We start from the raw sequence: 27,154 nt of genomic DNA, 5'->3' as shown, positions 1-27,154 counted from the left end.
ATCTCAGGATCTTAGGATATGAGAAAGTTGATTTAAAATAAATCAAGTATTCTTTCAGTCAGACAAACATTATTTTGGAGGGTTGACATTTGGTATTAGTATGCTTTTTCCCTTTATTTTGATGCTTTCATTCATGAACCCAGTGAAGTATCTCATTTCTGATCCTCATCTCTCTCCTCCATTTCTTGCCTTGCCATTCCATGCCGTATGTGCATGAGTGTAGCCACCATTCACTGGAATGTGGAATTCGTACCTAGTGGTGCATCCTCAAAGGAGAGTAACTCTCCCTGGTGCAGCCCTGGTCAACTGCCAGTGCCTCCATAGAAAGGCTGGGCATGGATTGTCTACGGCATCTATGCTGGAAGTTTGACTTATCTGTGCACGTCCATGCTGCTTCTCTGAATTTATGAGTGCAACAGCCATGTCATGTCCAGAAGACAGAATCTACAGCATTCTTTCTCACCCTCCAGCTTGGTTCTCTCCGTCTCCTCATCCACTGTCCTTGAGTCTTCGGGAGTTATGAGTAGTGGTTGTCACAGATGTTTTGTTCAGGGCTGGAGTTCAGGCTTTGTTTCTGCAAATAATGAAGACTTGACTGTATTCGTATTATAAGGAAGGGCCTTACAAGTTCTGTGATTTGAAGCTTTATTCTTACCTTTGATGTTCTTTAACGTTTGAAACAGAATTCAGTTGGGGAACAATGAGGAAGATGAGGAAGTAAACCCGCTGCAGCTGGGCCTTCTTGCTTGGGTCGAAGAAGACGTCTTCCTGGCTGTAAGCTACAGTCACTCCAGCCCGCAGTCTGTTATTCACCGCTTGACTGTGGCCTCTTCTGAGGTGGATGAGGAGCAAGGACGGCTGAATGTCAGGTATCATGGCTCATCCGTGTGTTCAGTATGTTAAGTTGGCAGTGAAGTTACGCATTGTGTGTATGAGCACAGGGCAGGGCCGAGGAGGAGCAAGTACTTGTCCATCTTTATCTGTGAAGCTTCTGCTTTGTGTGTATAGTGTAAGTGTATTGCATTGACATAGGCAGTGTATCCCCAAAGGATAGTCATTAGCTTTCACTATGTTAAAATTCATGAAATGCCTCCATTTTTAAGAAACATTATCTCTTACACTTAACTCCTCTGGTTTTTTTGTTTTGTTTTTTGTCTTTGCTTTAGTTCTTCTGTGACAGTGGATGGAGTCATCATTGGTTTATGTTGCTCTTCTAAGACCAAGTCATCGGCAGTACAGCTGGCTGATGGCCAGGTGTTCAAGTACCTTTGGGGTGAGTATCAGAATTCTAAGAAAGGTAATTCTTGAGACTATGTACTTGTAAATATCTTGTTAGCACTAGATTCTTGGGAATTGTTTATTTACATTTTTTAGTTGTTATTGTTATTATTGTTGTTATTTTCACATACAAAGCATTTTTATTGTGGCATTTCCATACATTGTTTCGTTGATCCTCCTTCCTCACATCTCTCCCACTCTTCTGTCCTCCTACTGGTCCCCTAACTACCTTCTGTTTGCATGGCACTTGTACTCTTTTTTTTTTTTTTTTTAAATACACTCTTCCAGGACTTCCTCTCATCTCATTCTTAGTGTCATGGTCCCTACTCACATTCCACACACATATAGAAATGAAAGTCTAGGATCTGTGCATAAGAGAAAACGTGCAGTGCCTGTATTTATGCATCTGGGTTACTTCACTTGATCGTTAGTTGTTTTTTGCTTGTTTGTCATGCCAAGGTTGAGCCCAGGGCGTCATGCACTAGGAGAGCATTGTATTATTGAGTTACTCCCCAACCCAGTGGTTAAGCCTTCTGGCCGCCCTGGGTTGCTGAGGGCAGAGTAGTATTGACAGTTTGGAATATCCTAATGAATGTAGAGAAATCCAAATTGTATGCTAAGTGTTTCGGCAGGTGTTGGTGTTGATTTCTTTTTGGGAGGGTGAGCTGGGGATGTTGTTTTTTATTTTGTTTTTTTTTAATGCCTCACAAAAAAGAGCTGATGAGCTATTTGTAAACTAAATTTGCCAATCTTACAACAGAATCACCTTCTCTGGCTGTGGAGCCATGGAAGAACACTGAAGGATTTCCTGTTCGATTTCCTCATCCTTGCACACAGATGGAAGTGGCCATGATTGGAGGAGTAGTAAGTAAACACAGGGCAGGAAAATTCACCTTGGAGAATAGTTAGTGACCGAGGGCATCAGGTAGAAAAGTGTGGACCTGGGTCTCCAGGAAATCCCAGTAGTAACAGGAAGTTATCTTTTCTCTTGGCCCTCACCTTCTTCATCCAGAAAAGGGGAAAATCAGTCTTTCAGAGTCCACGAGGGAGATAATACATGTAATTGGAAATTTTCATTTCTCATTTATAAAATATTCAAAAGTTTACTAAATACCTTCTGATGAAAGTATGCAATCTGAAGAATAAAATTTGACAGATTGTCATTTACAAATTACTAGAATGTTTATATTTAAGATGAGTTGTAGGATATGGTAATCACAAAGCAAAACAGCTTCTATCTTAGTTACTTTTCAATTGCTGTGATAAGACACAATGGCCAAGGAAACTTAGAAAAGAAAGCATTTAATTTGGAAGCTCACAATTCCGGAGGGTAATAGAATCCATGTATGGCTGTAGGCGGCAGGCCTGGTGCTGGGGAGTAGCTGAGAGCTTACATGTTGAGAAGACAGCAACCAAAAAGCAGAGAAAGTATTAACTGGGGATGGCCTGGGCTTTGGGAACTATAAAACTCCACTCCAGTGGCACACCTCAATCAAGGCCACTCTTCCTAATCCTTCCCAAATAGTTCCACCAACTGGGAACCAGCATTCAAATAGAAGAGCCTATGAGAGCCATGGTCATTCAAAGGACCACACCTTCTTTTAGTATAGATAGAATCGTTTTTCTGATAGGAGAGTGAAGGCAAGGAGCAATGTATGACAGTAGCAAACAGCGAGGTGTCTGGGGCTAGCTAGAGGATCATAGTTATGATGATGATTGTCCAAGAAAGACTCTCAGGGCCAGTGGTGAGTGTGCTAAGACATGGGGAGGAAAGATGTTCCTAGGAAGGAGGGAGGGAGGGAGGGAGGGAGGGAGGGAGGGAGGGAGGAGGTATAGAAGCAGCCTGAGTTTAGAAAGATGGGCAGAGCAGGCCTGGGGCAGCACGTGGCAGGTGCTGCAGGCCAGGGCTGTCTCATAGTGTACATCCTGGCACAGGTTCCTTACCTTGCGCTGTGAGCTCTGCTGTCTTTCCCACTTGAGGTGGCACAGAGCCGCAGGGATGACCTTTTTCCTGACCAGGAGTATAACACTGCTCAGCAAGACTCATTTGGCCTAGGCGAACAGAAATGGCGGCTGTGAACAGAAACAAGCCCTAGGTGAACAGAAATGGTGGGCGTTAAGAGAAATAAGCACTGCTCTTTAATCCCTCTTACGACCCTCCCCCCAAAATAAAGTTATTGAGATGTTTTCTTCATGTCCGATATGTGATTCTTGTTGCCAGAGGAGTAGGTTGGGGAGGAATGGGTGTAGGATGGAAGATCAACAGAGACTTTTAGGGTGAATCAGAGAAGGGAATGAAATCAATTGCAGAGGAGCGAAGTAGCTAGAGTGGCTTGTTGGTTGGGTGGCGGTGTGTCCATTGTGCATGGCACCTGCCTTCACTAAGCTGCCTGCGTGAAGTCCTAATGACCGAAGCTTAGGGAATCACAGGGTGACACAACTGCACGGTGAAGACTGTAGGTTTAAGAGCTTGTGAATTGAGTTGCTTATAGTTTAAGTTTTGTTTCTTTGCAGGAATGTGTCTTTGGTCTGACTGACAGGTGTCGCTTTTTCATCAATGACACTGAGGTATGTAGGCTGGGCTTGTGTAGATCAGTCCCACAGTGTTGCTTCCAAGCACAATAGCTAACTTCCCCTGGGCCTCTTCTGCCTGTTGCAGGTTGCATCAAATATCACATCCTTTGCAACATGTGATGAGTTTTTACTGCTGACGACCCACTCCCATACCTGCCAGTGTTTTTCCCTAACGGATGCCTCACTTAAAAGTAAGCCTTCCTGTACAAAATGGAGTTATCTCCTTTTCCAGTGTCTTGAAGTGTTGATGATTTTTAAATTCTTCACCTACTTTGGCTGTTTACTGCAGAGTCCTAGGCTCATTTATTAGCTTTTTTCTTTAATATGGCATTCTTTTTAACCCTCTGTGGGTGTATGTGCACATGGGTGTACCTGCATCTATGGTGGTTATGTGCATGTGTGTGCAGGCATCCTTGGAGGAAGGTAGTGGATGTTCTGGAAGCTAGAAATACAGGCAGCTGTGAGTTCCCAATGTGAGTATTGGGAACTAAACTTGGGACTTCTAGAAGAGCAGTGCACACTCGCATCCCCTGAGCCACCTCTCCAGCCCCCCTCAACATAATTTCTTTGCTAAATCATTCTGTCTCAGTTACCAGAGAACCCGCAAAGGAAACTTTTAAGTAGCACATTCTAAAATATTCTTCATGGAATTTTATTGTACAGCTTGCCTAATCCTTAGAGTTAGCACATCAGTTCTCTACTGGTTATGTGTTCTAACCTTGTTGTAGAGATTCTGACTGCTCAACCACTATTGTACTTCTGGATGCCATCTTGTGGTTTGTAGGGCACTAGCACGGGTTTTTCTTGCATTACATCACCCTCTTCCCAGTGTGTTTCTTAGTCTAAAAGGCCAGTTTATTTTCTTTGCTGCTGACTGGGAAACAGGAACTCTTTCTGCCATTGGTACAGCCATAATATGAAGGTAATGCTAAGAAACAGAGAAGCTGCTCCAATCGCAATTTCCAGTTTCCCAATTGCTTAAGATGCTATGTATTAAAAAAAAGATGCTATGTATGTTTGCAGCTAATTAAGCCTACCAAGTCCCTTTCCCCACAGGGACTTGGTATGCGTTGATTGCAAATAGCAGCCTCCTTGGTATAGTGTCTGCAGCCTGTTGTCTGTATGGGTTGCCCCAAAGGACTTTGGAGACAACTTTAAAAAAAAAAAAAAAAAAAAAAAAAAAAAGCTATGTATGTGAGTTTACATGAGGCTTCTGTAAAGTGAGGTCCTTCCCAGGAGTGAGATTACAGGAAGGGCCAGGGATCTTGAGGTTGAATGAGAGAACAAAGGAACTTGCCGTTAACTGGGCTTCAGATACTGGCCAGCTTCAGCAGCACTTAATGGAGCACGGCTTGCTATGGTCATTCTCAAGTCTCAGCCAATGGCACTTTTAGCATTACAGGCAAATCTGTGCGGCAATAATGAGGCCAGTGGAGAAATTCTGCGGAAAGTGGAAAGGGGCTCTCGGATTGTTACAGTTGTTCCCCAGGACACAAAGCTTATACTACAGGTAAGCTCAAGTCTTGAGACTTTGTGTTGTCCCTCAGTCACCACCACAGTACATACAGGCTACATTTTAGCCTCTTGTATTAACAACCATTTATTACAGTCCTTCTTTCTTGGCTATCTGTTGGCTTTATGCAAAGGAGCATTGACTGATGCAAGCTCTGACCAATAAGGTTTAAAGGGAAACTTTCGTGAAAGTCAAGATAAATATTGAGTACAACTGGATTCTAACTGTTCACTTTATAGCATGTGATGGTTCAGGAAGAGTTGAGTAGAACTGTGCATCCTGCTGCTTAAACTATTTCCAGTTGACTAGAGATTTTGATTTATTTTGAGATGCCAAGGGGAAACTTGGAAGTTGTTCATCATCGGGCCCTGGTCTTGGCTCAGGTTCGGAAGTGGCTGGACAAGTAAGTATTCTGTATGTGACTGTACCTGTGTGCATATATGGTCATGTAGTCCAAGCTATGGGAATCACTAAACTATACATTTTAAAAGGAAAAGAATGTGTCACCTGCTTGTTTGTTTGTTTGTTTGTTTTCTTTCTGTAATTTTGGAGTGAAAATCAGAACTTGTTATTTGGGCTGCAATCTGATTATAGCCAGTTTGTATTGTAATGAAAATCTTTCATTACAGAGAACGTATGCTTTTTATCCATTTTTTTTTTTTCTGTCTTTGCAGACTTATGTTTAAAGAAGCATTTGAATGCATGAGAAAACTGAGAATTAACCTCAATCTGATTCATGACCATAATCCTAAGGTACCTACCTATGTAGATGTCTGACTGTTCTCTAGCTGTACTCAAGAGCGAATGAGATCTAAACTGAAATGCTTACACACTTTCTTTTTGATAGGTGTTTCTGGAAAATGTGGAAACCTTCATAAAACAGATAGATTCTGTAAATCATATTAACTTGTTTTTCACAGAACTAAAGTAAGTATTTTGATAATTCTTGATTGTCATATTTTAAGTATTATCTCTTGGTAAATCGAATAAATAAATAATTTTTTGCTAGAGAGCAAAAATCTCTTTAAAATAAATTACCATAAAATAGTGTTATTTGACTTGGTTTTTAGGTTTGCCTATAAAACTGTTTTTCTCATGTGATTGGCATCAAATATAGTCCTTTCTCTAATGATTTTTCTTTGCCAACTTTTTAATGAAACTTTTTGTTTGTTTTTTCGAGACAGGGTTTCAGTGTGTAGCTTCAGCTGTCCTAGACTCACTTTGTAGACCAGGCTGGCCTCGAACTCACAGTGATCCACCTGCCTTGCCTCCTGAGTGCTGGGATTAAAGGTGTGTACCACCACACCTGGCTTAATGAAACTTTTAGGGAAACAATGATGTTGACACTGCCCAGCATTTATTCTCTTGCTTTAGAAAGGTGCAAAGAAAGTTGGAGACAGCAGTCCATTTTACCTCTAGAAGGTCATCTTGTATAGCATTGGCTAGAACACTCTCGTAGTGTTGGGTAATTAACCACTGCAAAATGTCTAGTAATCCATCCGGTAGCTTCAGCACATGTTTGTACATCATGTACTCCAACCCCCTATCCAGTTACACAGCATTTGCTTTTTAGAAAGCTCCCCACATCCACTCTCCACTAGTGCTTGTGCCCAGCTCTTGGGCAGCTCCTGTTCAATGTTTCAGCACAGGTCAGCCTCTTGTTTTACATCACCACGTAACACAACCACAAAGTATTTGCTGTGCTGCTTTCACTTGCAGAGTTGAGCTCTGCCATCGTTTTGCATACCTCATTAGTTCATTCATTTTTAGTTGCTCAGTAGTCTGCTTCTGTGTAAATATATCACCCTTTCTTTATTCTCTGATTACCTGGACTCCTTGGTTGTACCCTACTTCAGGCTAATGTAAGCAAAATTATGAACATTACTGAGTAAGCCTTTTGTGGATATGTTTGATGTCTCATTACTTGAATAACTAAACTTTCCAGGTCCTTTTTTCTTTATTGTCTCACAGACCTGTCCAGTATATGTTAGTAGTCGGACTGCCGCAGTGTGTGGTAAAGCGACCTGATCATGTACTTTGGTTTTTAGAGAAGAAGATGTCACAAAGACCATGTACCCTCCACCGGTTAGCAAGAGTACCCAGGTGTCCAGAGATCCTGCTGGGAAGAAACTTGACCTCATCTGTGATGCTATGAGAGCAGCCATGGAGACCATCAACCCTCGGAAGTGGGTGCCGTGCTACTGTGGGCATCTTTGAACGACAGGATATGGAGATGTCTGTCTACTTTACTCATCTTGTCATTCTGGTGTTTCACTTACTACCTCAGGTACTGCCTGTCAATACTCACATCTCATGTGAAGAAAACAACCCCAGAACTGGAGATTGTACTGCAGAAGGTGCACGAACTTCAAGGTAGAGACCTGCACTCAGACACTTCCCTGACTCAGCCTTCACAGTCACTGTCTGCAGAGGACCATTACCATGCCATTGCCATGTCATGGAATTTACAGAGGGCTCTTGGTTCACTATGTTCAAATGTGAAGATTTTTGAGCAAATGAGATCCAAACTGAAATGCTTACACACTTTGTATGAATGAATTGACATCTGCCTATGTCCATTTTGTGTCCCAGGCTGTCAGAAAATCTTTTTACTTGGTTTCTGAGTTTGTAGACTTTCCCCCAATGACTGTTCTGATGTTCTTCCTTCATTCTTTTGTTTTTGTTTTTGCTTTTTTTTTTTAATTTTATTTTATGTGCATTGGGATTTGCCTGCGTGCATGTCTATGTGAGGGTGTCAGATCTTGGCATTACAGTTGTCAGCTGCCAGGTGGGTGCTGGCAGTTGAAACAGGATCCTCTGGAAGTCAGTGCTCCTAACCTCTGAGCCATATCTCCAGCCCACTCTTTGGTTCTTTCTTTTTGGCAAGGTTTTATGTAGCTCACTCTTGCCTCAGACTCACTATGTAATTACAGATGACCTTGAACTTCTGACCCTCCTTCCTCCTGAGTGCTGGAGTTACAGGAACACACCAGCATACCTGGTTTTATATGGCTCTGAGGATCAAACCCACACCTCTATGTGTGTAGGCAAACACTTGACTGACTGAGTTCTGTCCTCCTGTTCTTTCTTAAACACCAACAGGAAATGTTCCCTCTGATCCTGAGACTGTGAGTGCAGAGGAGGCCTTGAAGTACCTGCTACTCCTGGTAGACATTAACGAATTATATAATCATTCTCTTGGGACCTATGACTTTGATTTAGTTCTCATGGTAGCTGAGAAGTCACAAAAGGTATGTGGTGTTTATGCTTTTTTGCACCATTTTTTGAAAATGATACTAGTGTGGCACCTGTTCTTTAGAGAATAGCTCTTTATCTAATGCTGTGAGTGGTGCAGACCTGAGTCTCCAGGGCTGGCGTGTCTAGTCTCCGTTCTCTCTACGTCTCTGTGTCCACTTCACTGACCTGGAACTCACTAAGTGGATGAGGTTGGCTAGCTGGCCTGCAGGTCTCAGGGACCTGACTGTCCACTTCCCTGGCACCAGCGTAACAGGCCTATGCCCCCATGCCTGGCTTCTGTGTCCCTAGCCCAGGATGCTGCTCTCTAGGAAGAAAAATCAGCTTGCTATGCGTGGTACAGAGCACGAAGTGGTGGATCTCTTAGACTGTGCCAACTCAGTACATCTTAGCTTTGTTTTGATGTGCTCTCTTCATTACTAGCATGTAAGCTGTGTCCTGAAGGGTGCTCTTTCAGGGGTGACTTGGTTCACTGTTGACTGTCTTCTGGATTGCAGGTGACTGTTTCCTTGTCAGCCTGTGAAGGAGCTGAGGCTGTAGAGAAATCTAGAGATTAAAATTTAAACTAATAACACCCAAATATGAACCCTTTTTCCCCAAAACTTTGATTTGATGTATTATATAATACATATTGATACATAGTGTATACACATTTTAAATTATGTTGCTCTATGTTTATTGCCTTAATTAGAATGTATATTATGAGGCTGGAGAGATGGTTAAGAGCACCACCTAGTCTTCCAGAGGTCCTGAGTTCAATTCCCAGCAACCACATGGTGGCTCAAAACCATCTATAATGTGATCTGATGCCCTCTCTTCTGCAGAGAAAGCACTCATATGCAATAAATACATCTTTTTAAAAAATGTATTATTTAAGTATTACAAGTAATGACTTTTTCTTTTAGGATCCTAAGGAATATCTTCCATTTCTTAATACACTTAAGAAAATGGAAACTAATTACCAGCGGTTCACCATAGACAAATACTTGAAACGCTATGAAAAGGCCATTGGACACCTCAGCAAGTGTGGTGAGTCTTTACTGCTGCTTCAGATGTTCATTACTGCTTCAAGCCTTCTTAGGAACTCCATAGGTGAGCTGTAAGATAAGATAAAGGTTATCCTATGCCAGTGGTTCTTAACCTGTGGGTTGCAACCTCTTTTGCCAAACCTCTATCTCCAAAAACATTTACATTACAATTCATAACACTAGTAAAATTACAGTTATGAAGTAGCAATGAAAATAATTTTATAGTTGGGGTCACCACAACATGAGGAACTGTATTAAGAGGTCAGAATATGAGGAAGGAAGATTGAGAACCACGTATAGACGGAGGGGTTCCAGTTTTCACTCCGGAGTGAAAACTGCCATGTTCACTCTGTTTTTGCCTTCCTTGCAAGCTCTGGACAATGAGAGACCCTGTCTGAAAAAACAAGGTAGATAATCCCTTCTGAAAAGGGACACCTGAGGGCATGAAGAACAACACCTCAGTTGTCCTCTGGCCCTCACATGCATTCTCACTCATGGGCACATGAGCACACATAGAGAAAGGAAACACAGGTGTAAGTGAAAGACATTATACTTCCGACAACTTAAACCTGTGACTGGATAAATCTTATTTTTTGCAGGACCTGAGTATTTCATAGAGTGCTTAAATTTGGTAAAAGATAAAAACTTGTATAAAGAAGCTCTGAAGTTATACCGGCCAGATTCACCACAGTACCAGGTATGGGGTGGGTAAAATGAGGCTTCTCCCAAGTTTGCTTTGGGAATTAGTTGGAAAGTGAGGATATTTTGAGTCCAAACACTGTTCTTGGCTTTGAGGATTATCCTACAACCAGTCAGTCTCATCTTGAGTTAGTTAGGAAGGAACTAGCCAGGGCAACAGTATTTCAGTAGTTTGAGAATTCTGTTTGTTTATTTATATAAACATCTAGCTAGGTTTTCTGATCTATCAAGTACTTTGCTTCTAAGTCAAATGTATTATGTAATCCTCCTTCTAACCTGATGCGGTATTGTGCCCAGTTTACAGATGAGGCCACCACTCTCATAAGTGTCTGGAACCTACATAGTGGCCTGCGTGGGGCCTGAGGCCAGAGAGCACTCATCACTAGTCTACTCTGCCACGACACTATCATCCCCAGTTTTGTATGCAAATCGCATGCATGTTCTTTTAGTTTGCTTTCCTAGTGTTGAGATAAAACACTCTGGCCAAAAGCAGCCTGAGGAAGAAAGGGAGGAGCCTGGAAACAGGAAGTAAGGCAGAGACCATGGAGAATGCGACTTAATGGCTTGCTCTGTGGCTCAAGTTCAGGCTCCTGCCTTACACAGCCCATGCCAACATGCCCAGTGATGACACTGGGCGTAGTTCCTTCTGCATCTGTTAGCAATCAAGAAAGTGCCGCACTGACACAGCCACGGGGCACTGTGATAGAGGCAGTTCCTTGCTTCCCTTTTCCCAGGTGCTTTGACAACCAAGATTGGTGATCACACATATCTCTCTATCATCTGCTTGTTATTATTACCATAATTATCATTATTTGTATTTACGTTTGTGTGCCTGCTCCTCTGTATATGCACCAGGTTCTTATAGGTGCCCAGAGAGGCCAGAAGAGGGTGTTGGCTCCCCTGACAGCCGCCTGATTTGGGTGTTAGGCACCGGGCCTGGCTTCTCTGCAAGATCAGCAGGTGCTCTTAACCTCTGAGGCTTCCCTCTCTCCAGGCCTCCATACCAGCTTCTGTAGCACTGCTTCCTGGCACTCTCCGTATTCCCAGTTAGCTGTAGATGGTTCCCAGATGTTGTGTTGTGTAATGACCTGCCAGCCCGCCATTGCAGCCTTTCTTGAGTCCACTGTTGGTGAACATTTCTAGTCTCCCTTGAAAGCCATTCTTACATTAGTGGCCACACACACTGCTGATTTGCTGCTTTGTCTCTGCCAGGCTGTGGCTTCCAGAAGGGCAGGGAATGTGTGCTGTATTCCTACATATCTGCTTCACCCCAAGCCTTGGCAATCTAGGCTTTAGCAAATGTCTGCCTCAAAGTTCTAGTGACATTAACCTCATTGCTCCTCCAATCCACTGTGCACATTCTTGTCACACAATCATTGTACCTTATCTGCTCCTCCTGACTCTTCATATAGCGTTCAGAGGTGACACACTCATCATTCTCTGTCATGTATCTTCCTCTGCCTTTTATCAGAGGCTGTATTAGTAAGTCCATTCTCTGTAGCCATTCAGGCAAAAACTTAATGTGCTGCTTTTTAAATTTTATTTGTATGTGTGGTTGGGGGCGAGTGACTGTTGTTCCCATCTCCTAGAATAATGCAGATGTAGGTGCCCAGTATATGATGAGTGAGCAGGAAAAGGAAGAGTGAAGTGTGATGACTGAAGTAGCCTACACTGTAAGTATAACTAGACTGTTGTCACACTTCTTCATCAAATCTGCGTCTTGTCGCAGGCGCTCAGCATTGCCTATGGGGAGCACCTGATGCAGGAGCACCTGTATGAGCCAGCGGGGCTTGTGTTTGCCCGCAGCGGGGCCCACGAGAAGGCTCTTGCAGCATTTTTGGCTTGTGGCAGCTGGCAGCAAGCCCTTTGTGTGGGTGCCCAGCTTCAGCTGACCAAAGACAAGATGGCCGGCCTTGCTAGAACTCTGGCAGGTAAGCAGGATCATTTTGTGTTCACTCTTCAAAAGGTTTGTGTCTGTTGCTTTGTAAGTAAGTTGAGGGCAACATTTCTTGAGATAGGCTCATTCTAGTCAAACTTACTAAATTTCTTTTAAATAGAACAAGAGTCCCACTGCTACAAGGACCTCCAAATGCATTGACATATTAAAGAAAGCATTTATTTCTCTGACCTGGGTACTGGTCGGTCTTCTAGTATGTGGTCTTGCAGGCCCCTAAGGCGGCAGGAGGTTGTGGCTGCAAATGTCCTTTCGGTTACGCTATCTTGTCTAGTGTATCTTACTCACTGACCCTCAGACATTGTGGCCACACCAAACAGTGTAGCTGAGTTGGTTCCTCAAGAAGTTAAAAGATGAAGTTTTGGATGGAGCTAGTCTGCTGTAGCCAATATGTGGTTGAAAATTATAATAGCATTTTCCAGGACTAGTGTGGACAAGACCAGAGGTATAGACAGAAAGCAGAGGTGAGTCGGGTGTGGTGGCGCACACCTTTAATCCCAGCACACGGGAAGCAGAGGCATGTGGATCACTGTGAGTTTGAGGCCAGCCTGGTCTACAAAGTGAGTCTAGGATAGCCAAGGCTACACAGAGAAACCCTGTCTCAAACAAAACAAAACAAAACAAAAAGAAAGCAGAGGTGGCTGAGTGGCTCAGGTCTGAGGAATTTCCTAAAGAGGACACTAGGTTAGCACTTTGGACTTCAGAGTAGAAAAGAATTATGGCCTCTGTGAGAGGAGCTGAGCAGGGCTTGGGCCTCAGCAGCACTCGAGATTTAAAAAAAAAAAAAAGCTTGTGTTTCTTTGCCTTCTTTCTCTCCTTCAACATGAGTTTCAGGGGTGAGGGGCGATTCAAATTAGGACATCCTTTAACAAAGTCTTATATACATTGTCGTGATCTCAGAAAAAAAAGAAGAGTCATCAATCAAGCCTCCAAACTATATCTTAGCTTCCCACTCATCAACCCTTAGGGTGGAGTATACCTAACTATCTCAGATGTTCCTTGGCAAAGGGTGCAGAGGGCAGTGAGCTAGGCTTATATAGTGTCTTAGTCAGTGTTCTATTGCTGTGAAGAGACATCATGACCACAGCAGCTATTTAAAGATTTAAAGAGAAGAGTTTAATTGGGGCTTAGAGTTTCAGAGGTTTAGTCCACTATCGTCATGGTGGGGAGCATGGCAACATGGAGGAAGACATGTAACTGAGGGCTCTACATGCAGCTCTGCAGACAGAGAAACCACTGAGACTGGCTATAGTTTTTGAAACCCAAAGCCTACCCCCAGTGCCACACTTCCTCCAACAAGACCACACCTATCCCAACAAGGCCACGCTTCCAAATGCTGCTCTCTAAGGATTCAAATATTAAGAGTGTATGTGGGCCATTCTTCTTCAAACCACCACATACAGCACAGTTACTTTGTATACACATTTGATTTAGGCAGTTTACACAAGCTAGCAAAAGAAAAAAGATGTAACTGCTTCACTAGCTAGATGCTCATGCAGCTTTTTTCTTTAGTGCTCTGTCCTGAGTGGGGTGGGGTGGGAGAGATGAAGCTCCCTGCCTCCTAGCAACACTGAGGTTTTGTGTGCCTGCTGTAATCTGTTTTACCCAGCTAGAGTGTTCATAGGAGCCAGGGACTGCATGCCTGCCAGTGTAACCAGCTACCTCCATCTCTTGCCCACTTAAGAGACTCACAGTCTCTTCCTGGCTGAGGAAGAAGTGGGTTAGGGAGAGGTACCAAGTTAGTTGCCCATATACAAGCCTTTAGAAGCATCTTTAAAAAGTTCATTTGGGGTATCTGTGATTTTTTTCAAGCCTGTGATTAATTTAGATTTCTTCACTAGGCAGGGTACCACGCCTCTGTAATCCAGGCAGCCACAATGAAAGATTTCACACTTCAGGCCGGCTGCCTAGGGTTCACAGTGAGACTGGGTAGGAGGGTGCTCATCATGTTGTGTAGTGCATTGCTGTCCTCACAGAAACTCAAGAGCTTGTAGTCTGCTGCATTGCAAGGACAGAAGGGGCAACCGGTTTCTGTTTGCTGTCAAGTGCTTGTTGCTGTCTTTGCAGGAAAGCTGGTAGAGCAGAGGAAACACAGTGAGGCCGCTACAGTGCTGGAGCAGTATGTCCAGGTGAGCCCCTCCCTCGACACCCTGCATCCGTTACCAAGAGGAGACTTGTCTGACCTACTGATGGACCCTCGGTAGTGATTAGGTCTTGAGGCAGTGTTGATTCCATTGCTGACTTGCCTTGAAAAATCTCAGTCCGGTGCGTCTCTAAGCTCATCCTGCATTCAACTCTGAAAAGCCTCAAACTCTGTAGTTTTCCAGAACTGATAAAGGACACCACAGAGATGTTACTGTCCACTTGGGACAGCTGTGTTCAAAGTGCAAGGCCATTCAGATGTAGGAGAGTGTAGTGTGGATATGACCAGACTGAGCTGGGCCATTGAGGGGGCTAGGGTGGGGAGGGGAAGGGGACAGAGGGGAGCCAGGTGCAGCAGCCAAGAGGCCCAAAGGTACAAAGAGAGCAGAGAGCAGTAACGAAAATGGTTAGATTATATAGGGAAGAGCCTTCCAGGCTCCTGGGCTGGAGAGTTCAGGGTGGGGGTGGGATGTGGCAGGCAGACAAGGGGGACCCTGTAACAGGTGGGGGCTAAGGATACTGGGGAGAACTTGGCAGCTGGGTCTACTTTGATCTAATTAATATATCAGAGTATTATTAAATAGGCATATTTTATATAATATATCAAAATATATTAAATAGGCACCTCAGCCTTTTGTACCCATTTGAAACCTAACAATTAGAAGACAGGCAACTAAGCAGTGGACAGACACTCTCTTGCCCTTTATTTCGCTTTTGTGTATTAAAAATGCTTCTTCAAGCAAGGCAGCTTGGGGGTTTTCAATGTTACAGTGGATTGTGCGTGTGCTAGGCGGTTCTGGTAGAATGCAGAGTTTATTATGAAAGTGTTAAGGCTGCACTGACACTGACCACAGGCTGCTAGAACACAGGCACACAGTGCACACCTAGGGTTGCTGTTGTGGCTTTTTGGTTTTGGTTTGCTTTTTTTTGTTTTTGTATTTTTGATACAGGGTTTCTCTATGTAGCTCTTGCTGTCCTGGAACTCACTTTGTAGACCAGGCTGGCTTTGAACTCACAGAGATCCGCCTGCTTCCGCCTCTCAAATCTGGGATTAAAGGCATGCACCACTACCTCCAGGCTCAGTTTTGGCCTTTTGTAAGAGAGAGCTTTTCTTGTTTTGTTTTTACACGTGTATGCATGCAAACACACATGCATGCGCCCTTACTTAGTCATCAGAGAATAGCTTTCAGGAGGTGCTTCTCTCTTTCCACCGTGAGTCCCAGGGTACTAACTAAGATGATCAGACTTATGAGGAAAATAGCATTATTCATTCATTAGTTAATTTATTTAGTCTTTTTGAAATGGAGTCTCAGCATAGCCTACGCTGGCTTGGAACTCCTGATTTTTCCTGCCTCTAACTCCAAAGTGCTGGGATTGCAGCATAAGCCATCACACCTGGTTTATGACAGTTTTAAAATTGTCACTGCTCGTATTAGGATTCACGAGAGAGACAGAACCAATAGAATGAACATGTATTCAAAGGAAGGAACAGTAGATACCTTCCTCAGTATGGTCTGAGTAGTCAGCAATGGCTGTCTTCAGACTGGAGAAGCTGTGAACCACTCGCTGCTCAGGCCATGAGCTGGCCACACTGGTGGCTACGAGAGTCGTCCTGGAGAGATGTTGGTCTTCAGTTCATGCTGGAAGCCTGATGATCTGGGTTCTGATTGCAGTAAAGGAACGCAGCAGCAGCAGTGGAGTTGATGAACTCACCAGCAGGACACCAAGCCAGCAGATAAAAAGCAAAGCTTTCCCCTCCTACTCTCTTGAGTCTGGGCTGTCACCAGAGGTGCTACCCATGACTAGGGTTGGGCTTCCTGCTTTAGATAACCTATCAAGAGAATCTTATCTTAATAGGTGTGCAGGCTGCTATCTCTTAGTTGAGTCTAGATTCAGTCAAGCTGGGACTTGGTTAACTATCCTGCTGTTAGACATACTTAGAACAAGATTGTGATGCTAGGACATTTCACGGTCTATCTGGGTTAAGACTAAAAGATGACAGTGTGTATTTCAGTAGATGTTGTAAGAAACTACTTTGTCGAGGTGTGAGGGAGCTGGAGAGATGGTCACCCCATGATAGTGCACAGCTGCTGTAGCTCCAGTTGAAGGGGATCTTATGCCCTCTTCTGGCCTCCATGGGTGCGAGGAGTTCACATAGTACAAAGATGCACATTAGGCAAAATACCCATGCAGATAAAAATAAGTAATACAAATTTTTAAAAAGAAAGAAGCAAGTATGTGGGGTGATTGAGTTGAAACATCAACGAGTAAAACTCACCTCAGATGGTAGAGAGATTAGAGGAAGATCTATAGCAGAGTTGTGTTCCCACACACCCCTGGACCTGCTTCCACCAGGAATGTGTTATCTGTGGCTCCATGACAATTTACCACCCAAGGCCGCCACTCCCAACAGACATCTAATGCTTTACCATCCGAGGGCTAGAAATCTGGGCAGCACTTAGCTTGGGGCTTAAAATCACCAATTTCCGACTTACTTTACTGGTCTCGTTTTGAGGGATTTTGTTGGTCTTAATTTATGTATGTGTGTGTGTGTTTCTGTGTGAGTTCATACACACATGTGTATGTTTGGGTGTTTGGCAAGGCCAGAAGAGGGCATTGGGTATCTTCTGTTGTTCTACCTATTCTTTTGAGGCAGGATTTATGAGATCTGAACCCTGAGTTTACTCCTGAGCTAGGCTGGAAGCTAGCATGCCTCCATGATCCTCCTGCCTCTGCCCACTCAGAGCTGCATTGTGTGTTTGTGGGAACACGCAGCTACCAGGCCTTACGATTGTGGAGCAAGCACCCGTAACCCATCCCACTTAGCCATCTCTCCTACCCCCTTCCTTTCTAGCAAAAGCAAATATTAGTGTCACATATTTTCTCACACACTGTTTTAACTACATTCAGCAACTTGTATGTTATGCCTATCCTTAGTGTTATGCCTATACTCAGCCTTAGCTGAGCAGTGGTGGTACATGCCTCTAATTTCCCTTGTGATTTCTTCATAACTCACAGATATTTTGAGATTTTCCAGCCATCTCTTACTGATTTCTTCTTTCTGTTGTGATTATATACTTTAACAAAAATATTGGATGGGCCAAAACATGGTGTCTTGTAGAGAAAACTATGTGTGTGCATGGTATGGTAAAGTGTTCTCTTAGTTATGTTGGGATGGTCTGTTGACTCTAGCTGTGGCTTTTTCTGTCCTTACTGACTCTCTTAATACTTTGAGTTGCTGGGAGGAAATAAAGTTAAATTTCCTGTGTTTCTGCCTATTCTTCCATTCTGCAAGTGTTTGCTTCCTGCATGTTGAAGCTCTGGTGTGCGTAGATGGCTGCCCATGGTCATGCCCAGAACCATTCCTCTTTGTCTGATAATCGTCCTTGCCGTCCTTATCTGAAGTTGACTGTGTGCTGGGAATGCAACCCTTCTAGCCTTTTCAAAATTATGGCATGTTTTTCCATTGTTTTATTCATCTCTGTACATTTTCATGTTTAGGTTGAGTTGTTTTGTCTGCTGAGCTATTGGCTCCACTCCAGGCTCAGCACTTCTCGTGGATTCATCTCACTCTGCTGTTGGTTATGAAGTGTTTTAATGCATGTTCTGGGACTTACAGTAAACACCAGTCACAAGTTAGCTTACTATTTCACGTGCAGGGTAAGGATCCCAACAAGGGCACTCTATTTCTCCCTCTTCTCCTTAGTGAAACTAGGGACATTTTAACTCTTCATACAGTGTATATTTTGCTTTTAGTGATTAAGACATTTTTAAGTGACGCAAAAATGTTTCATGCTTTTTTTTCTTTCAAAAGAAGCTAGAGGCCAGGCAGTGGTGGTGGTGGCGGCGCACGCCGTTAGTCCTAGCACTTGGGAGGCAGAGGCAGATAGATCTTTATAAGTTTGAGGCCAGCCTGCTCTATGGAGTAAGCTCCAGGACAGCCAATGTTGCACCCAGAGAAACCCTATCTTGTGGGGGGCGGAAAGAGAGAAGTTAGAAATATGAATTTATTTGATATTTTCTGAGCTTTAAGAAACTTGAAGCCACCCAAAGTATATCAACAACCTAATCTTAAGAGCTGAAACATAAAACAATTAGGGAGAAATGAGGTTAACCTTATCGATAACCTTGCCAGTGTGTTCTTAGACCCGACACCAAAAGATCAGCAACTGAAAATTAGATTAATTGAATTTCATAGAAACTAAGAATTATCAAGGATGTATAAGGCAGCTTATTGAATGGAGGAAAATATTTTCAAAGAATTTATTTCATAATGGTTTAATATCTTGGAATATATGAAGAACTGTAATTCAACAAGAAACAAGCAAGCCAACTAGGAAGTACTATTTAATTTTCTATATTTCTCAATGGTATTGCTGTATTGTTACTAGTTAAGCTCGCAGTGAATCTAGGGAAACAGTCATTTTTGACAAGCTTGTCTTGTGGCTTTGATTGTCCAAGGATGTAGCAAAAGCATGCTTCTTTTTTTTGTGTATGATCATTCAGAAGATTAACCTCCTTTTGTCTTTTACACCAGTGTTTATGTAGATTAATATTCAACAGATAGAAAGCCAGGCAAGACACTGAGAACTGGAGCTGTGAGGGCTGGGCTGCCCGGGAGGATGGGGGCTCTGTGTGGCTGCTTCTGATGCTGCTGCGCTCACCTGCTCTCTTCCTTGCTTTTCGCTCGTCAGGATTATGAAGAAGCTGTTCTCTTGCTGCTGGAAGGAGCTGCCTGGGAAGAAGCTCTGAGGCTGGTAAGAGAAATTTCTGAAAAGTTTTTCCTATGCTGGGTGCTGAGGGAGAGGGCAGTACTGTCAGTGGGGGTTCCTTGTCTTCTGAGGAAGTACAGTTAAATAGAAAGGGCTCAGGATAAGTGCTGAGGATAAGCAGTATTTAGAAAGCCACTTAAAAAAACCTATCCTTAGCTGAGCAGTGGTGGTGCATGCCTCTAATCACAGCACTCCGGAGGCAGAGGTAGCCTGGTCTACAGAGGAAGTTCCAGGACAGCCAAGGCTACACAGAGAAATCCTGTGTTGAAAAACAAAGCAACAACAACAAAATTTAATAATTTTATAAAATTAATAATAATACAAACCTATCACTGGTAATGTTTGGAATTAGGTCTTCGTATGCAACATACTGCTGCTGCTTGTTAAAGTGAGTTGAAGTTCCTTGGTAACCCTTAGGAAGCCTGTTCCTTAGAAGAATGTTCTGGTCCCCTCTAACAGACTCTGTCTTAACTCTCTATTAGGTGGAAGTGTTTCTGCCCTAAAATGCTGTTTTCCCCCCCTTAGGTATACAAGTATGACAGAGTGGATATTATAGAAACCAGCGTAAAGCCTTCCATTTTAGAAGGTGAGGATTATATTTAAGTAGTGTTCTCTTTTAGAATTCTGGAGAAGCTCTTTATATTATTGCATTTTAATGTGTGCTGCTGACTCCATCAAGCCTTTGAGAATATATTTAAGCAGTTAAGTGATAACAGTGAAAATATTTGAATGTTGAAAGCTGTGATGCAATATGGTTAAAAGTCTGTAATACATGGGTTGAATGAATGTCAGGCTTGTCTCTTTCAGCCTTAGTGTCCCTTGCTAGAACAAACTGACCTCAGTAGCCTGTATCTACCTGTAGACTCTTGGCACTGAGGTGGGTCATATGCTGGTGGTTAGGGGATCTTTGTGTTTGGAATAGTGAATAGACTTGGATATGCACCCCATTAGATGGTGGTATCTTGTCAGTGGTAACTTTCTTGCATTTTATCCCTGTACTGTTAAGACATAAGTGCCTACCTGATATTTATGAAGCAATCCTGAGCATAGAGAGAAAAAAACCTAATAAAAATAAAGTGTTAATTTATGGGTAAATCCAAGTGAAGGATGTGTGTATTTTGGGCTATTATAACTCTTGAGTAGTCTTGAAATTTTTTTAGATATACTAAAACAGTTTTGCAAATAAAGTATGTGGCCATACAGGACAGAAGAATATTAACTAACAGCTGCAGAATGTTCTAGTTTCTGGGGTCCCCTAGAAGCAAATTGAGAAAGATCATCAGTACATGTTGCCTTTAGTGCTGCCATTTTAAGCAGTTCTCTGCCTTTGAGTGACATTTGTGGGTACTCGCATTCTTACCCTGTCTGTTTCTCCCATCCCTGCTCTAGTTAGGACTTGTAGATTTATACTGTTCGACATCCTAAACTGAGGATAGCAAGCATCTCCCTGACCCTGTGCCATCTCTATGTACTGATGATGAGGTGGGACTTACAAGAGCTTGGGAATGCTGATAATTCTTCTGCAAGAGCCTAGTATCTGTGGCCTTGGAGAGCATAGGTTATTTGTATTTTCTTGTGTTCTGCTAGTGCTGCTTTTCCATTGGACAGTGATTTCAGGAATCATGAGAAGCTTTTATTCCACACCCACAGCCGTACCATGGGTGTTCTCTCCATCCTGCCTTTGTTAGCAGCTCCTTGTATCTTCCCTTTGTTCGCTATTTTCATTTTGGATTAGGTACCAAATCTTCACTGACTGTTTTTTAAGTTTAGTGATGGAGAGTATACTAGATGGTATTGTGAGGGAGTCTCTGCAGGTGTCAAGGCGGGCAGCGGTCTCGAAGAGGTGAGAATAAAAACTCAGTTCTGGTTGATTTTGTCAGCTTTGATCAAACCATGGCGAGTCTGATGCCAGGAGGTTTATTGCCAGTATATTTAAACAGTATAATTTGGGAAAAAAACGTATTTGGTGTAATATAATCCCTGATGCACAAGGAAACATAATTACATTGAAACTCAACTCAGAGTACATGTGATTTCTTCCAAGAAGATGGTTCTGGAGCTGGGCTGCCTCTTTTAGCTTGAGGGTTTAGGGAGGGACCTGGTCTAGTCTCAGTTTTATAGATAGTATAGAGATCATTGGGCTGTTAGCCACCTCTGGTCCTGATTGGGGGAGCCTCTGGCTGTACAGATAATGTAAGAGTCACTTAGACTATTGAGTATCTCCAGTCCTGGTTGTGGGATCTTGGGGAGCCCCTAGCTACAAGGGTTATTTAGTTTACTACCTTCAGACCTGGTTGTGGGTGCTTGATACGGCCTGGCCCAACAGATAATGCAGATCACCGGGGTGCTAATCATCTCCAGTTTCCAGCTTTTTGGATGTAAGAACAGATTTTGCGTCTTTTCCATTGCAAAGACAATCCTGCATGCTTAACAGTCCTGGTTTCCCTGGAGATCTGTGGGCACAAGAACCTTCGTGCTCACTTTCATAATGAACTCTGAGATCTGGGATCTCCAACTCTTTAAGGGAGGGATAAAAACATCCTGCTTGGTAGACCTGGATACATCTTTTGTTGTTATTGAATTTTAAGCCTTGCCTGCTCACACCCCCCTTACTTAAGTTTTATCTCTTTGTTTAAATAATCATGCTCACAGTATTTTTCATTCTGCATCCTTAGCCCAAAAAAATTACATGGCCTTTCTGGACTCTCAGACAGCCACATTCATTCGCCATAAAAACCGCTTGCTGGTGGTTCGAGAGCTCAAGAATCAAGCACCGCAGGTGCATGTCGGTGAGTGCCTCCGAAAAGCCCATTGATACCTGTGGTGCTATGTGGAAGACCCACGCCACTGCAGGTTGTCTTTGCTGCTTGTCGGTTTTCAGTTTTCTGAGATAGGCAATTTATAGACAAAGCGTTTGGTTGGGCACCAACATCTTGGTGCCGACAAGTGCTTGACTTTTGGAGAGGGCATTGTGACAGAAAGCCAGGTTGACAAGTCCAAGAGGTACCTGTGTCAGAAAGTGAGGGGACATGAGTTTCACTGCAGGAGTCCACAAGAACCAGGACTTAGTACTGTGAGAACAGTCACTGTCCATTGATGCTTAAACCTCTACATGGCTTGCTATGTAGGGACAGGCTGCTACTGTTGTTTTATTGCTGTGTTGTAGCTGTCTGAAACTCCCTAGGAATTGTGTAGGTTGGAGAAGTGCTTAGGGTCCGGGCCAGGCAGAAATCACAGGATCTCTACTTAGTAGTCCTATCTTTCTGCATCCAACCCGACCAGTGATGTGTTCAGTGTTTCCGCAAAATGAGTTTTCTAGTCCCTTCCCACCTCACCCCCCGCCCCAGTCCCAGGAAGGAGTAGAATAAATATGGTAAACTTTATAATTATAGTAAGTATAATTACTGTGCTTATTGTTATCTTACTTGAGATCAGCTTTGTAATATCCATCCGTTCTTCAGTGTGTGCTGATTGAGTGTATAGTCATTTATGTCTGCATCTGGCTCATCTCTTCCAGATAATGAGGTGGCCCATGGTCCAGAGTCAGACCTCTTCTCAGAAACCAGCAGTATTATGAGTGGCAGTGAGATGAGCAGCAAATACTCCCACAGTAACTCCAGGATTTCTGCGTATGTATGAGATCTCCTCAGTATGTAGATTGGCTTTCTACAAGAACAGCACTGGGGGAGTAGGAGGATGTCCCTCAGGGCCAGTGTACATTGTGCAAGAACCTCCCGGCACATCCATGAGAAGAGGCTGTTTTTAAAGTTAGCCTCTTACTATAGAATTCAACTTGGTTTTTTTTCTTTTCTTCATTGTTTCAGTGTGCCATCAGATGAACCTATTTGCCTTGCCCTCATTATTTAATACAATTCAATATGTAACCCTGGCCAGCCTGGTACTTGCTACGTAGACCAAGCAGGCCTCTAAATCAAACAAATGTCTCTGCCTCCTGAGTGCTGCAACTAAAGGCGTGTGCCACCACCCCTGGTCTTTTACCCTACACTTTAATCCAGATTTAGGGGAGTAACAGGACTCTTTAGGCTTTCTTTATTTGCTTCTTCCTAGATCCCACTAGTTTACTATTGTGGCTTTAGCATCTCATTACTAATGTCTCCCCACATGTGACTGTAGATGCTCTGGTTTCTTAGCAAGCGGTGGCCAATAGTGTATACAGTCGGCTTATTGGGTTCCATGCAGGAGGAACCTCCTTTTAATGTCTGTCATTTCTGACAGGAGGTCATCTAAAAACCGTCGCAAGGCGGAGCGGAAAAAGTACAGCCTCAAGGAAGGGAGTCCTCTGGAGGGCCTGGCACTTCTGGAGGCACTGAGTGAAGTGGTACAGAGCATTGACAAGCTGAAAGGTATGGTCTCAGTGGGTACCACAGACAGTGCATAGCTAAGCTGCAGCAGTATGGGGCTGTTGAAATGTTTCAGGAGGTAAAATGCCTGACAGTCTGAGGTCTGTCCCTGGGTCCCACAACCACCTTCCACAAGTTGTTCTCTGATCTCCACCAAGACATCCACAGAATAAATTGTCTTTAAAAAAAAAAATAGATGCTGTTTTCTAGTTTGAGTAACAGTTCTCAACCTGTGGGTCGTGACTCCTCTTGAGGTCAAATGACCCTTTCTTTCTCAGAGGTCACCTAAAACCATTGGAAAACACAGATACTTATATCACGGTTTACAGCAGTAGCAAAATTCTGGTTATGAAGTAGCAATGTAATAAATTTATGGTTGGGAGTCACCACAACATGAGGAACTATATTAAAGAGTCACAGCATCAGGAGGGTTGAGAACCACTGAGTTAGAGAGAAGAAGTAAATAGTCAGTGGACCGCTCACTTCCATATGCATTCCTGACTCAGCCCTTCCCAACTCCTAAAGGAGAAGTGAGGGCGTAGTGCCTGAGCCAAGGACAGAGACTGCTCAGCACAGCTTTTTGTTATTTCCTACTGAGTTTCTCCTTCCTTCTGGTGTGCTGAGTTTCTCCAGCATTCGGGAAGAAGAAGGTGTGGGAGGGTGCATCTGCAGGGTCTTGACACTATCGCGCTCAGGATAGAAATTACTTATGATTCTAGTGGTGGAGCTGGGGACACAGCTTACCGTTTCAAATTTCTTCTCTCTAGATGAAGTGCACGCTATTTTAAAGGTGCTCTTTCTCTTCGAGTTTGAAGAGCAAGGAAAGGAGTTACAGAAGGCCTTTGAGAGCACTCTGCAGCTGATGGAGGGGGCAGTTCCAGAAATCTGGTCTCCTGCCGGCCAGCAGAGTTCAGTCACATCTGTAAGCTTCCTCAGAGACCACATGTTCTCACCCTTCCCTCAGCTATTGACACATCGTAACCCAGAGTCAAAGGAAACTCCTCTCCTGACAGGGTTAAATGCCCTTAGCTTGTGCTTTCATTAGCAGTCTGTTTACCTGTGGCATGTTAATATGAAATAGGCTTATTTTCCTTTTCAGATAGAGCAGCTGTCAGGGACGATCTGAAAATCTCCAGTAACAGTAGAGGTAGAGTAGGAGGAGAAGCTAGGATTAGAGTGGGCCCCTCCCTTCCCAGATCTAGTCACGGAGGAGACAGTGAGCTCGCCCATGAAGCATTCATGTGCATTATGCCCATGAATTTTAGACTGCTGCTGGCTGCCTGACCCTTCAGGTCTACTGTAGAGAATTTTTACTAGGATTTAGAGAGGCTGGTGGTGGTGTGTCAGTCAGAATCCAGTGAGGAAAGTGGTTCATACCTGGAATTCTAATAACCTATTCAACACCTGGTTGGTTAAAGAAGCACTGGGCGGCCAGAAAAAGGCAAAAGAAAATCCCAAGAGAATCAGAGTGACTAGAAAGACAGCTACTGTCCCCTGCTGAGGGAAGAAAAGACAGAGCTGGGGATGGTGACAGGTCGGAAGCCCAAGTCTGCAGCCTCTGGAGAGGGTGCTGGCTAGTGAGAGCTGAAATTTAAGGGAGGCAGTCCTGAGGAGGAGAGTTCTAAGTGTACAGAGAGAAACAGAAACTGAAAAGCAAACATGGCACTTTCCCCTCCAGCCTTTGAGCTGTCCATATAGTCTCTGTAATTGGTGGAGTATAACAGGAATCAGCTGAAGAGAAATGTGCTTGCTTCATGCCCAGCCCTAGCTTAGTGACAATGGATAGAAGGATGGATTTGGTGCTTAGTTAAGGCAGGAGGTTGCAATCATTTCATTGTCTGGAAACATTGGATTCTGGGTCTTGATTTCCTCGGTTATTGGGGATATTTCCCCTGTGTGTCCCATCAGAATGCTTTGAAGGTTTGATAAGAGGATCAACCTTTGTAAAGGACAAGAAAGGTGGCTAAAAATCTGGATGCCACAAATGCTTGAATTTACTGTAATGGGTATTGCCTCAAAATATCTTCAAAACTGCAGTGTTTCAAAGTCAAGAATTTAGAATGCCTTTACACTTCTGTTCAGAAAACATTAGCTCCTACGTAAATCTTGTAAGGAACATATATGGATTCCTTTTGTTTGGAAGTGTGGAAATGGGCCATGCCAGGTTCAGGGTACCATGAGTCACTTGCAGGTGCTTTTGAGCTCATGGTACTACTGCTGAGAGTGTCCTGGCAGGGACCCATGCAGTGGTAACAGAACAAAGGCGAGAGCTGGCAACTGCCAGAGGCTTACTGCAGGCTTGGACCCCAGTGAAATCTATGCAGAGTTGGTGTTCAACTCATGACACATACATGTCTTTTTTTAAATATAAAAATTCCTATTTCCCACAGTTTTTTGAGTAGAATGGTTCCTTCGTGTATCCTATAGACTTGGATTTTCCCCTCCCTGTAGGTTATGCTCAGCTGGAAAAGGCCAGGCAGATACTGTTGTCGAGCTCTCTCCTCCGTTACCTGTTGCTGGGAGTCAGTAGACACAGGTCTGAGATGAGAATGAAGACGGCATGTTGAAACAATATAGAAAAGGACAGTGACTGTGTCAGTACCATAACTAAGAGAGGCAGCAGCAGCTGGACACAGTGACACATGCCTGTGATCCCAGCACTCAGGAGGCAAGGCATGCCGATCTCCGAGTTTGAGGCCAGCCTGGTCTACAAAGCAAATCCAGGACAGCCAAGGCTACATAGAGAAACCCTGTCACAGGAAAAAAACAAAACAAACAAACAAACAAAAAAAAAACAGGGGGGCGGAGGCAGCAGGCTCAGCTGCTACTAGTGGAGGTCTACCGCCATCTGAAGTATGGTCTTTGTTGACATATCCTGTTTTCTGCTTAGGCTCTAGGTCCCAGCTCCACTGCAAACAGCATCACAGCTTCCTACCACCAGCAGAAGATTTCTGTGCCTGTTCTCGGTTAGTGTCTCTTCTTACCAGAGGATCTCAGTGCTGCGCAGGGCTGGGTGTCGGTGTTGGAGAGCTCAGGTCTTCTAGTGGTGGTGGCTCTCAGAGGGAAGGATACAATATGACTTTTCCTCTTGTTTTTTTTTTTTTTTTTTTTTTTTTGCACATGTGCAAAAGGTCCTACAACCTTCCAAAACAACTGCCACCAGCTTGGGATCAAGTGTTTAAATATGGGTGGGTGGTGGTGTATTTTACCAAATCCTAACAGGTAGAAAAAGAGAAAATCCTGTAATTCAAAAGTAGCCAGCAAAAAACTACTCACAAAATCTGTCCCATTCAAACAGCCCAAGGCCTTTCCCAGCTACCGTGGTGTGGATATGCTCAGGGAGGCCTGGCAGCCCCGCAGGGCATTTTCTGTGCCGATTTCATGCTCTGCACTGTGCAGCAGCACAGACTGACTGATTGTGGCTCTTGCAGAAAGGTAGGATTTCTTGATACTGCTTGACGCTCTAGACTGGGAGCTGGACTGGATCTGACTGGAAGCACCCATGAGAGTCCTCAAAGTGTTTTTATTAGAATGATACTTTTTGTTCCCTGAAATTCAAACATGAAAACGTAAAGCAT

At 43.6% G+C, this 27,154-nt stretch overlaps 1 protein-coding gene and 1 non-coding gene across 2 annotated transcripts in view; both read left to right on the top strand.

The window, feature by feature from the left end:
* Nucleotides 1-27,154, top strand: part of Elp1 (elongator acetyltransferase complex subunit 1) — a 53,845-nt gene that overhangs the window by 24,379 nt on the left and 2,312 nt on the right. Inside the window, exons 14-36 of the mRNA XM_051162187.1 lie at nucleotides 684-869; nucleotides 1,167-1,273; nucleotides 2,039-2,142; nucleotides 3,793-3,846; nucleotides 3,938-4,043; nucleotides 5,247-5,362; nucleotides 5,695-5,768; nucleotides 6,040-6,118; nucleotides 6,213-6,292; nucleotides 7,414-7,551; nucleotides 7,653-7,738; nucleotides 8,468-8,616; nucleotides 9,526-9,649; nucleotides 10,248-10,345; nucleotides 12,077-12,278; nucleotides 14,369-14,430; nucleotides 19,138-19,200; nucleotides 19,741-19,801; nucleotides 21,891-22,004; nucleotides 22,733-22,844; nucleotides 23,452-23,579; nucleotides 24,344-24,498; nucleotides 26,467-26,542. Of these exons, the coding sequence (XP_051018144.1) occupies nucleotides 684-869; nucleotides 1,167-1,273; nucleotides 2,039-2,142; nucleotides 3,793-3,846; nucleotides 3,938-4,043; nucleotides 5,247-5,362; nucleotides 5,695-5,768; nucleotides 6,040-6,118; nucleotides 6,213-6,292; nucleotides 7,414-7,551; nucleotides 7,653-7,738; nucleotides 8,468-8,616; nucleotides 9,526-9,649; nucleotides 10,248-10,345; nucleotides 12,077-12,278; nucleotides 14,369-14,430; nucleotides 19,138-19,200; nucleotides 19,741-19,801; nucleotides 21,891-22,004; nucleotides 22,733-22,844; nucleotides 23,452-23,579; nucleotides 24,344-24,498; nucleotides 26,467-26,542 (2,474 nt within the window). The remainder of the gene's footprint in view (nucleotides 1-683; nucleotides 870-1,166; nucleotides 1,274-2,038; nucleotides 2,143-3,792; nucleotides 3,847-3,937; nucleotides 4,044-5,246; nucleotides 5,363-5,694; nucleotides 5,769-6,039; nucleotides 6,119-6,212; nucleotides 6,293-7,413; nucleotides 7,552-7,652; nucleotides 7,739-8,467; nucleotides 8,617-9,525; nucleotides 9,650-10,247; nucleotides 10,346-12,076; nucleotides 12,279-14,368; nucleotides 14,431-19,137; nucleotides 19,201-19,740; nucleotides 19,802-21,890; nucleotides 22,005-22,732; nucleotides 22,845-23,451; nucleotides 23,580-24,343; nucleotides 24,499-26,466; nucleotides 26,543-27,154) is intronic.
* Nucleotides 4,870-5,006, top strand: LOC127207557 (small nucleolar RNA SNORA70). The gene has a single exon (XR_007832929.1). It is a non-coding gene; the product is annotated as a small nucleolar RNA SNORA70 (small nucleolar RNA).

The sequence above is a fragment of the Acomys russatus genome, chromosome 2 (genome assembly GCF_903995435.1).
Source record: "Acomys russatus chromosome 2, mAcoRus1.1, whole genome shotgun sequence".
Classification (NCBI taxonomy): domain Eukaryota; kingdom Metazoa; phylum Chordata; class Mammalia; order Rodentia; family Muridae; genus Acomys; species Acomys russatus.
The sequence above is the reverse complement of the archived record's forward strand: the minus strand, read 5'-3'. Positions and strand labels throughout refer to the sequence as shown.